We start from the raw sequence: 11,935 nt of genomic DNA on the forward strand, positions 1-11,935 counted from the left end.
TTGGAACGACCTCCAATTAGAGGCAGCTGGTTGTCGTTGCCTCTAATTGGAGGCCAAATTTAAGTGGGTTAATTTTCTCTTGTTTGTGGGTGGTTGTTTCCGTGTATAGTCTGAGCACCTTACAGGACTGTTTTCATCGTTTGTTTTGTGTAAGTGTTTTGTTTTTGTTTTTCCTTCAATAAAAGAAGATGATTCATATACCCGCTGCGTTTTGGTCCACTACCTACAACGGCGCTTATGACAGTTACTTATCGTGGAATTGTTATATGCAAGGATGAAAAACAAAGGAGTGAATTGAACTTTAACCCCATTATTGAGAAAACAAAGAAGAAATTGAACCTCTGGTTGATGAGAGATATTTCATTATACGGTCGGGTTTTATTGTCTAAAGCTGAAGGGTTATCCAGAACGGTTTATGTCTCGTTATCACTTGACTTACCCCCTAAAATTGTAAAGGACTTAGATAAGATTCTTTATAATTTTATTTGGAGGAACAAGCCTCACTATCTACGAAAAGATATTCTCACTAATACCCAAGAACAACGAGGTCTTGAGGTTTTAGGTTTCAATACTCTAAATAATACTTTTAAAATAAATTGGATTCTGAAGTATGTTAAGAACCAGAACAGTATTTGAAAAGTCTTCCCTAAGTATTTATTTGACTCTGTTGGTGGTTTAGAATTATTGTTTCGATGTAATTTTGATGTTGATAAAATCCCAGTAAAGTTGGCCAAATTCCATAAGCAGGCAATTTTAGCTTGGATGTTAGCGTATAAACACAATTTTTCCCCTCACAGATACTTTATATGGAACAACAAAGATATACGATTTAAAAATAAGTCTCTTTTTTTTGGACCTGGTTTGAGAATAAAATTATTTTGGTTGGTCAGTTACTGAATCAGGATGGATATCTACTCTCATATGGGGAATCTCTTGATAAGTTTAAAATTCCAATAACCCCAAAAGAATATGCAATTGTTTTTGATGCGATTCCAAGGGGGGTTGTAATCTCTTTTAAATTCTTCTGTGGTTGATGTAACAGATTTACATTAAAATATATTCATTGGCAATATTAACATCAAAGATAAATGTAGTAATAAACAGATTAGGAATATTGTTTGTGATACTACAATTCCCTCAGCAAGATTCTTTTGGTCAAATATCTATGGTGATATACAGTGGGGCAAAGCATAGAAAATTGCTAACAAATATTGTATCAGTAACAAAGTAAAGGAAGTTTCATTTAAAATGTTACACAGAATTTATCCTGTGAAACATGTTTTGGAAAGATTCAAGCTAAATATTGACTATAACTGTGATTTCTGTGGAATGGAGAAGGAGAGCATTTTGCATTTGTTTTTTGCCTGTATTTATAGTAGAGTGTTTTGGATTGACATACAGAATTTTGTTTTAAAAAAATAGGACCGGTTGTACTATTTAATGGTTTTGATATAATGATTTATTTCAGAAATTCTGACATAGATAAAGATGTAGTATATATAATTCAACCGCTAATAATACTAGGTAAATTTCATATTCACAAATGCAAATAATCTAATTCGAAACAAACTTTTTTGACTTTATAAATGAATGTAAACAATATGGCACTACTTTAACTAAAATGAAAAACAAAAAGGCAATTAAAACTTGTATTATTTATGAATATGATTTGTTTGTTTAGGATTCCTGGCAATGTAAATAGTTTATGTATGCTTGTTTGCATGTGACTATTCGATTTTGTTTGTTATTTGTTAATAAAAAATATATATTTTTTTTAATTTAACATTTAAAAAAATAAGAGAATTGTCGATTGCACGTTGTCTCGCTAAAACAATGATGTGATAAGATGTAACGTAGCTACAACGAGCTGTGGATCAAAGCAGCCTCATTAACGTTTTCAGTCAGACATTTACGCTTGCCACACAGAGTTGAAATGTCTAGCCAACATTTTGAATTGAATAACATTGCTTGTGCACTTCAGAGCTGTAACGATTTGATGCTTTGGTTATTTTATTTTTTATTGAACCTTTATTTAACTAGGCAAGTCAGTTAAGAACAAATTATTATTTACAATGACGGCCTACCCCTGCCAAACCGGGACGATGCTGAGTTAATTGTGCGCCGCCCTATGGGCCTCCCAATCACGGCCGGATATGATACAGTCTGGATTCGAACCAGGGACTGTAGTGATGCCTCATGCATTGATTGCCTTAGACCGCTGCACAGGCCTCTTCTCTGACAAGCTCTCTTTGGCTTTTGCTGATCACCGTTTTCAAAACTTGTCGTTGCACATCTCACACCACAAGTGCATTGCAGATTTGTGTCCTGTAAAATCAAAAATGTTTGAAACTATCGGGACATCTGGGACTGCTCACAAACGAGCGTCGGTGACGGCCGCCCGCCCCGAGTAGGCAACAACATGGTGATTTTGTCTCCGATCTTAAAAACGTGTCTGGGACAGCTAAATCGGGGCATGATCATGTAGTGTACTCCCGGTGACAACACACTCCAGTACAGTAGGTGGCGGCATGCACCTATAATGTTTGCCATAATATTATAGAAGAAGAAGACAACATGGCTGCCGCAGCAGGTCGCTATTACAACGAGGGTGGCAGAGCAACGAAAAGACAGAAAACCGAAGACGGGATGACGACGGTAAGTATTGACTTGCGACTTCGCTGGGGAGGAAAAGTGCATGCATCAGTAAAACATCCCCCCCCCCAAGCATTTTGGATCTTCGAGTGTGTAACAACATGAATGCTGAACACTAGCTAGCCTGAGCCAGACGGAACTAGCTAACGTTAGCAGAAGGTAACTAGCTAGCCACACAACCGGTATTTCTTTTCTATCTAAACTAGTTAGCTATGGGTTATGTATTTCTCTAGTTTTGTAAACTGTATTAATCGTAGCCAACATTGCTATCTTGCGTAATTTTATCGTCGAAGATATGCGGCTAATGAGGATAGCAGGCGTTAGCTAACTAGGTTCCGAACGTTGGTTAGCGTTGCATGATGGATGTTAGTTTAGTCAACATATCCAAGCGGGAATACTTGGTGACAATATAATTAATTTTGTGGGGTGGGTATAATTTGTGGAACGTTCCAACAGGAATCTGTTCCAAAAACTTCGTAAATAACAAGATTGCCAACAAACAACGCATACAAAGTTGTATAGCGGCCGAATAAGATACCGGGTAGGGAGTGGGCTATTTCAAAGTTTTTCACTCACCACGTTTATTCCGAAAAATGTCTGTCCTCACTTTGGTTGCCTATGGACAAACATTAAGCATAAGCTACGTAGTGAGTTGATGCCTATTCGGCAGCGAGTTAGCAAGGTGAATTGCTCGTGCTACTTTGTATGCGTTGTTTGTTGAATAAACGTGGTGAGTGGAAAAACTCAACAAAATTGCCCACTCCCTACCTGGTATCTTATTCTGCGGATATACAACATACTCTAGCCCAGGGTTGTTAAACTCATTTTGCCCCAGGGGCTGCATTCAGTCTTCAATGAGGTCTGGAGGGCCGCACTGAAAATGTTATATTTTCTTGCTGTCAAAATTTGCTGAATATAGTCATCTCTCCAAGCACTGCTTGTTGGCAACTTTGTTATTTACAAAGTTTTTGGGACAGATTCCTGTTGGAACGTTCCACAAATTATACCCACCCCATTTTGTGCACTTGTTTCCCTACCTAACTTAGTTAGCCAGCTAACAATCCCCAGGCTGACATCCATCCTACTCACTTATGCACGGGATTGGCTTTTCAAGAAGATCAGGCACTTTATACAAAGCCCACCACCCTTTAAATTATGTTTATGATGTGGTGTTCTATTTAGTACACACTGTTTGCCAACCCCATCATTGTTTACTTTAGCTAGCTTGGATTTGTGTTGTACTCTTGGGTGGTTCCTGTGTCGCTCTGTCATCAATACAGGTTGGTTTTAATTGGTAGCACACACCCTAATCTGTACTGGTTTTCTCTAATCAACTTTTTGGTCTTGTTTGTAAGGAGGGCTATGATGACCCCCATAAAACACTCCCTTCCCCAGTGGTTCACATCAGGGGCCTTGTCGATGGCATCATGGAGGCAGATCTAGTGGAAGCCCTGCAGGAGTTCGGGACCATAAGGTGATTATCATACACACTTTAATTATCCTTTTCTTTGACAAGAGTTTTATTTTGCACCATTCCACATGTATTGGTGAAGTCTTTTGTTCCTGTAGGTTTATCATGCAGTGCATAGAAACCACATTATTCCATCTTCCATTCTCTTCACAGTTATGTGGTCATGATGCCCAAGAAGCGCCAGGCCCTGGTGGAGTACGAGGACATGAATGGATCCTGCAATGCTGTGACCTATGCGGCCGAGAACCAGGTCTACATTGCCGGGCACCCTGCCTTCATCAACTACTCCACCAGCCAGAAGATCTCCCGGCCCGGAGACCCAGACGACTCGCGCAGCGTCAATAACGTGCTGCTGCTCACCATCATGAACCCCATCTATCCCATCACCTCGGTAACACACCCACTATTATACAAGGCAGCTGTTTCATTGCCATGACATGGCACAATTGTTTGGCTCTCTGCATTGCATTGTTAATCATACCATTTGACTCTTTGCTCTGCAGGATGTGCTGTACACAGTCTGTAACAACTGCGGGCCCGTCCAAAGGATTGTCATCTTCAGGAAGAATGGCGTTCAGGCCATGGTGGAATATCCTTTGCTCAAAATCTCATATTGTTGAAAATGTTGTATCGTGCCGGGGATCTCATCACCACACACAGGTGCACATTCCCCACTGTGCATGCCACACAACCTTACTACACACCACACTTAAAGCTCCTGTCAGCACCACTGACTGTTGTCATTTGCAAGTGGTGGCTAGTAAATATTTGTGCTTGATATAGATCTAATTGTGTAACAAGTGCTCATTGTTTCATAAATAGAGCTTTGAATTACAAGAGAAACATGGAATGTGGAAAGTAGGCATAGTATGCATTTATTACCCATAGTTTCCATGACTTCCCATACATTTGATGCTGTACAAAGTGCCCAGAGGGCGAAAGCCTCTCTAAATGGGGCAGACATCTACTCTGGCTGCTGCACACTGAAGATTGAGTATGCCAAGGTGAGTGGTTACATGCATATCTTCAATTGTCCGTCTAAACACTGGGGTCATTTCACAGAAGGAACACTGCGATGGGCAAAATAATGAAATGCTCGAATGTCCCTCTTTACAGCCAACCCGCCTCAACGTGTTCAAAAATGACCAGGATACCTGGGACTACACAAACCCCAACCCGAGTGGCCAAGGTAAAACACACAGCCCCGCATCCCTCCCCACCCCCTTCTCTCTTCTCCTGCTCTTATGCCATTGTGGTATGGGTAGGGTCCCAGGCCTCCGGGCGTAGTGCCTTTGAACGCCCTGCTCCATGGTGACTTTGGCCATGACGAGCAGTGACGTGGGTGAGGCACTACTTCTGTGACGCATCACCCCGTGTCCTCACGCTCTCTCACAACACGACAGACAGTAAGGGCACAAGGAGTGACCTGGGGGGGGGTAGCCATTTTGCAGCACATGCTCCTGCACTGTGAATCGTCTGCATCTAAGACCACTGCATGCATTCTTGGGTAAACTGATGAATGCCTCATTATGTCACAATGAAGCACCTAGGGTCTCGTCACACAGGTTCACATTCCCCCCAGTGCGTGTCACACCTCACTTCCACACGTCAAGCTCCTGTCTGCACCCAAGCACCTTGTTACACCCTAGGTGTCTTGCTTGGAATGCCCCTGCACCCATTAATCTCAAAACCATATTGGAGATTTTTTTTTGCAAAATAACGCTTATGGTTCTTTTTTTAGTTTGTCCAATCATGGCTAAAGTCAGGCTTTGGCATTCGAATCTGTGCCTTGAGACTAAAGTGTCTGTTGGTTTTTGTTCCAGCCAGGGTGTGTTGGCAACCTCTGACCCTGTAGCTCTCATGGACCAGGTTTCCCTGCCTTTGGGGTGGCCTTTAAGTAAAATGTTTCATTAGGAATCTCTATGGTAACATTGCAGAGGCAAGTGTTCAAGGAATCCATGGTATTCCTGGAACTTTCAAGAAGTCCAGTTTACGACCTGTCAATGAGTTGTTCATTGTGACTATTTGTGGATGGCTGTTTTGAATCCAGGCAGGGTTTCTTGTGGCCTTCTCTCTATTTGTATATGGTGTGCCTCCATGAGTGCCAAAATAAAATCATGGTGTTCCAGTAATGTATGAAGCTTGATAGATACATTAATCTAACATTGCTCTCTTAGTTCAACCTCTTACAGTGCATAATATTTGCCATCCGATGGGACACAGTGAAATAGCAGTATGCCATTTGCCTTGCTTCTAGCTGTATGCCCTGAACCCTTTATGCAAAAGGGAACACATTTTTATTTGAGGTGATAGTCAAATGGACTATCAGATTCTCATATTTTTGCCACGATGCGTTTTGGTCTTAGTAGTTTCAACCACACCATGGCCACATCTTCATTTCAGACATTTGACACTCAGGAGGTGTAAGAGAGAAAAAATAACGGCAGTGTTTAGACAGCCCCTGTTAATGTGCAGGTGTTAATGGTGGCTGGCGCTGCTCCTCGTGTCCTCACTGTGCACAGTCATACAGACTCACCTACAGCCCTAAGCAGACACATGCTGTAGCTTAAGACACAACAGCACCCACCCACAGGCATTCCAAACCAACCAGTTCCTCGGTTAACATCGGACACAATGGGGGCAGCAGACACTGGAATTCACACAACCTGATTTTCTTCCTAATCCAAATTTCCACCACCACTCTCTCCACTTCTGCAAGGAAAACCATGTTCCTCTTTTTATCCCACTTTTGGTTTGGGGAAAATAGCCATCCTGTTTTGATCATGGTGAGGGCCTGAGACTCCCAAGAGTCTGTGAGCAGACACCCAGCATTATCCACCATCACAGACTGATCTGATAGATTGATATCCATCCATCCTCCTCTTACAAGTACAGCATATCCCATCTCCAGAATGCTGAAGATCTCACCTATTGACACAACACATTTTGTTTGATGGGGGCAGGAGTCTGGTGTGTGGCCGATTAGGCCACTCCTCCCAGCCCTCGGGATCCGACTGTCAGACACCAACCACTCAGCGAGCAACAGAGGAGTTTTCAAAACACACTTAACAGCCCGAGAAGGGAACAGATGACATTACATACTGAGACAATATACAGAGGCAGCGGAAACACTTTTTCTCAAACTACCCTTATGCCGTCCCGTCTCTTGACTTGGGTGTGTGGGCTTCCTTTTGATATCACTCTCCCCTCTTGTGCTGAACAACACACCACCGAGCTGAATACTCACGGCAACAACACACCAAGTTGAATCGCCACGACAACACACCACCATGCAGACAATGCCATTCCAGATGATTTTAGTGCCAAGCACTAGATGCCTCACTTCGCCATGGGGGGACCACATCCATTGTACAAAAAAACAAGCAGCACACTGTGCGGCCCCTTACATGAGAAGACGCACTGCACAAAACCCAAACGGGGACCACGAAGACACAAGCATCAAACACCTGCCAAGCATACAAGCACAGAGGCAAACTGATAGAAACCTCAGCATTTCCCAAACTTCTCTGCATTGATGGACTTGGGTGCTCTGTTTTTTCCCTTGTACCCTCCCCTCCCCCTCTTCTCTCTGTGCTGTTCTTGTGTTGATTCTACTACGTTGTTTTTTTCCTTTCTGAACTGGCCTGTAGTGATGCCTCTTAACGCCTCCCGTGTGATGCAGGTTTGGCTCTGTGTCTGACGACAAGACACGCCTCAAACGGTGCAAATGTCCTCTGGCTTTGCGGTCAAAGCACGGTAAGCTGGAAATGTGCCTCAAATGGCAACACTTAAAAACAAAGCAACCAACTTGAAGCGAAGCGTGGAAGATTGGTGGATACTCTTTCTCTGGTGGGGAAATGTGGAAACAGTGAGTTGAAGCTGGAGTCACAAGTTTGGTGGGTAGGATCCTTACTGACGAGTGCCCCCTACCAGCCTTCTGCATCCTGTGTTCTCCATGTCTGGTGCTGTAAGTACATGTAAAGAGACATGACTGACCAGGTGATAGAGTGATTGAAATGTAAATGTCTGCTTATTGTGATTGACTTTGTCAACTCCATATGTGAATCGTTGACTTATCAAATTAGTTCTGGAATCTCCTCGCTGAGATTGCTGCTAGTGCTCTTTAGGCTGTCCTTTGTAATATTGCTTTAGAAATGTGTAGTTTTATGAAAAGGGGAAGATTGAATTTCTAGTTTTCCATATTTTGATGCAGACCACTGTTAGATGTATAAGTTAAAGTAGTTTCTAAAAGCACAATTCACTGGACTTTTGAGGAAAGGTCTCTGGTTGTTGCTGTATATTATAGCTAGCCAATGTAATATATTCATTCACACGTATAAAATTCCAGGCCATGTTTTTGTCAAATGCTTTTCAGACTGTTGTCCATGGGTGGGGTGCTATGTATTTGTCAGGTTATGAAACTCGAGTCATGCTAGAATCAAATAAACATTAAGCTTAGCTACTAAGTGATATTCAATGTATTATTAGTGCTATATCGCATTACTCCTAACTGGGGAAAAGGGCTGCTCCTTTTAAACAATGTAATGGCTGTACATTTTAATAGAATTGTTCTGATTTATAAAAAATAAAACATCTTAATACATGTAGCCCGTTAGTGTTTGAATTAGTTTATTTGTCAGGGGGTTCTAGTTTTTCCTAGATGTAATTTTATTTTTTGTATCATGTTACTGATTAAATGTTAATTTGAGGTTCTTGCTTTTGGTTGAATATTTGTTTATAGTTTTAAGTTTGTACATGATTTGTTTTGGTTTTGACATGTGTATGTACCTTCACAGATGCTGACGCTGAAGGCAATTGGAACAATTCACAAGGTGTGTGTGTGTATAAGTTCGTATGATAATGATTGAGCAATAATGGAATACATTAGTGTGACTGTTCCATTCACTATGCTGCTGTTAAATCCTCATACAAATCTCCAGTATGTTACATTTTGTTTTAGTTATGGTAACAAATAGTATGAGGGCCTGCATAAGCTTGTAACGTATGGTTTTAAGACAGTAAATATCTTAACCCAGCTTCTCGTGCATGTTAATCACAACACTGCCCCATAGTTTGTAGCTGTGCCCCTGTTGATACACTGTCAAATCAGCATTCAGGGGCTAACTTTATTGCTATTTCTTGTTCTCAGATCCCAATGCCAACCCCAACAAGCGTGCGAGGCCGCCAGCTCTACTAGGAGACCACCCTCCAGAGTATGGTAAGTATAGGCAGAGAAGTTCATTGTACTAAAAGCATCACAGGTCAACTCGGAGTTGGGATGTCTAGAAGGACTCCGGTGACTATTTGAATCGGTTTGCCCAGTAACCACCTCTCTCTCTATCCATTCCTCTCACAAGGCGGGCCGACTGGTGCTTATCACGGCTACCATGATGAAAGTGGCTACGGGCCCCCTCCTCCTCACTATGAGGGCGGGCGCCGCATGGGGCCTCCGATGGGAGGGCGTGGCCGTGGACGTGGTGGAAGCTACGGGGGACCTGGGTACGGACATGGCCCACCTCCCCCCGGTGACTACACCGCCCACGCTGACTCCCCTGTTGTCATGGTGTACGGCCTGGAGCCTGCGAAGATCAACGCCGACAAGGTCTTCAATGTCTTCTGTCTCTACGGCAACGTGGAGCGGGTGAGTCAAGACAGGGGAGCAGTGTATTACTGAGGCAGAGGTTATGGACTGTTCATGTTCTTGTTGGGGGTATAGACTGGTGAAAATCTTTTCTGTGGCCATATTGGTAGGATAGTGTTTCTGAACCCTGTCTCCCTCCATCCTCAGGTGAAGTTCATGAAGAGTAAGCCGGGGGCAGCCATGGTGGAGATGGGCGACTGCTACGCTGTGGACCGTGCCATCAGCCACCTCAACAACAACTTCCTGTTTGGACAGAAGCTCAACGTCTGGTCAGTGCCGCTTTCAAACTCTGCATACACATTGACATCCAAAGAAACTGACTAGTAACAGATGCATCACAGGTTTGTGGTGTTAATGTACACGGAGACTAGTGTTCTCCATCCACCGTCCACAGTGTGTCCAAGCAGCAGGCCATCATGCCTGGTCAGTCCTACGAACTGGAGGACGGCTCCAGCAGCTTCAAGGACTTCCACGGCTCCCGCAACAACCGCTTCACCTCCCCGGAGCAGGCGGCAAAGAACCGCATCCAGCACCCCAGCAACGTCCTGCACTTCTTCAACGGGCAGCCCGACATCTCCGTGGAGGTCTTCAATGGGGTAAGACAACTGGAGAGGATTTGGGGGCAGGGAGCTTTGGATTGGGTTGTTGGTTTTCTTGGAGAGTTGAACGTTACAAGTTTACTTACCTAGTTTGTGTGGGGGGGATAATCCGTTCAGGTCTGTGATGAACTTGGTGTGAAGAACCCATCCAGCATCAAACTCTTCACCGGAAAGAGTGAGTGATATGAACTTTATTTGCATGAATAGTGTTTTATCTGGTCTTTAAATTAGTGAATTCCCATGGGTCAGGTGTTGCAGTGTCAATAAATTGGAATGTGTGTGTCTCGCCTCGGGTGGCGCGACAGGTGAGAGGAGCTCATCCGGGCTGCTGGAGTGGGAGTCTATAAACGATTCCATGGAGGCTCTGGCTATGATGAACCACTACCAGATGAAGAACCCCAGTAAGTACTCCGACTGCGATAACAACACCACCGCTAATGATACCAACGGTGAGCAAATACACTAGTCTGTCCTTCAGGAGTGACTTTCCCAAAAACATGATCATCTTCAGCACTAAGATCACCTTAAGGCCAGGATTCATTCAAAGGCACGGTTCTACCCTACCGACTATGTTCGCAGAGATCAAATTAATGGTAAACGCTGCAGATATTGACTCAAGTGTAAATGTAGGAACTATGATCTTAATGCTAAAGATTTTTTGTTTTTGGGAATCCACCCCAGACTAGTTAATGTATTATTCCGGACTGACACAATCTTTCCAGTTGGCTAACCTCCCCCTCCCCTTTCTTCCAGGTGGTCCGTACCCTTACACACTGAAGCTGTGTTTCTCAACCGCGCAGCATGCCAACTAGAAAAAACTGCCCCGCCCCCCCCCCCCCCCCCCCCCCCCCCCAATCTGTAATGCTCTGTGTCCATGCATAGTGTATATTGCATTCACATCTTCACTACAAGTCCCCTGTATGAATCAGAAACAAAATGTATGAGACCGACAAGTGTTTTTCTTTAACTTAAGTGATAATATTGCGGGCAAGCTTTTGTACAAGTGAGTGTATTGTTTGATGTAGAATCCAAAAAATCTTTGGGACTTATTGTTGAATTTAATTTGTTCTGTACATTAGACCTTGGAAGGAAGAACCGCTCCTATTCTGAAATAAATAAAAATTCCATGTTAATACGGCCTGTCTGTTTTAATAAAGTGAATGGTGAACTATAGGGCTGTGATCTTTCCTTTTCAGTTGGTAGCTATAAGGCCTTAAACAGGTTCATCAAGCCTGGACCACAGCAGGTATACACAATGAAGCAGAAGATAATTCCTACTATGGTGATGGTGGCCAGGGTCATCTGGAGGAAGGAAACAACAGTACTGAAAGGGAAGAAATGTCATGATTTGTGGTTATATTCTATTTGAGTCCAAGGATGCATCCCAAATGGCACCCTATTTAGTGCACTTATTTTGACTAGAGCAAGTTGTGCACTGAATAGGGTACTGTTTAATTTAACCATTTGAAAAATGAGCACAACTTGTAAAAGACATGCAAATGAGTAAAATCAGAGTTTAGCAAAAACGGTATGGAAGTAAAAGATAACTATTTGGAACAACCCAGGGATCAG

The 11,935-nt window shown here is 43.0% G+C and overlaps 1 protein-coding gene across 5 annotated transcripts; it reads left to right on the forward strand.

Moving 5' to 3' along the window:
- The first annotated feature begins 2,515 nt into the window (after window positions 1–2,515).
- On the forward strand, window positions 2,516–11,534 carry LOC115148652 (heterogeneous nuclear ribonucleoprotein L). 5 transcript variants are annotated; one of them, XM_029690734.1, is made up of 14 exons: window positions 2,516–2,655; window positions 4,008–4,126; window positions 4,277–4,514; window positions 4,627–4,712; window positions 5,031–5,127; window positions 5,240–5,312; window positions 8,920–8,955; window positions 9,273–9,341; window positions 9,481–9,764; window positions 9,912–10,033; window positions 10,159–10,360; window positions 10,481–10,538; window positions 10,669–10,812; window positions 11,117–11,534. In XM_029690734.1, exons 1-14 carry the CDS (start codon window positions 2,575–2,577, stop codon window positions 11,173–11,175), a joined length of 1,668 nt encoding a protein of 555 aa, XP_029546594.1. In that variant the 5' UTR covers window positions 2,516–2,574; the 3' UTR covers window positions 11,176–11,534. The 5 variants fall into 5 exon arrangements, with proteins under 5 accessions (XP_029546594.1, XP_029546593.1, XP_029546596.1 ...); XM_029690733.1 differs by having other exon boundaries at window positions 2,518–2,655; window positions 10,657–10,812; XM_029690736.1 differs by having other exon boundaries at window positions 2,518–2,655; window positions 10,669–10,764.
- Window positions 11,535–11,935: the final 401 nt, after the last annotated feature.

This window comes from Salmo trutta, chromosome 15 (genome assembly GCF_901001165.1).
Source record: "Salmo trutta chromosome 15, fSalTru1.1, whole genome shotgun sequence".
Classification (NCBI taxonomy): Eukaryota; Metazoa; Chordata; class Actinopteri; order Salmoniformes; family Salmonidae; genus Salmo; species Salmo trutta.

Excerpts from the sequence above, each read along its gene's own strand:
- LOC115148652 (XM_029690733.1), top strand. The coding sequence starts at position 2,575 with ATGGCTGCCGCAGCAGGTCGCTATTACAACGAGGGTGGCAGAGCAACG. Across the intron at positions 10,034-10,158 it reads GGACAGAAGCTCAACGTCTG|TGTGTCCAAGCAGCAGGCCA; the intron begins GTCAGTGCCGCT and ends CACCGTCCACAG. Across the intron at positions 10,539-10,656 it reads CAAACTCTTCACCGGAAAGA|GTGGCGCGACAGGTGAGAGG; the intron begins GTGAGTGATATG and ends GTCTCGCCTCGG.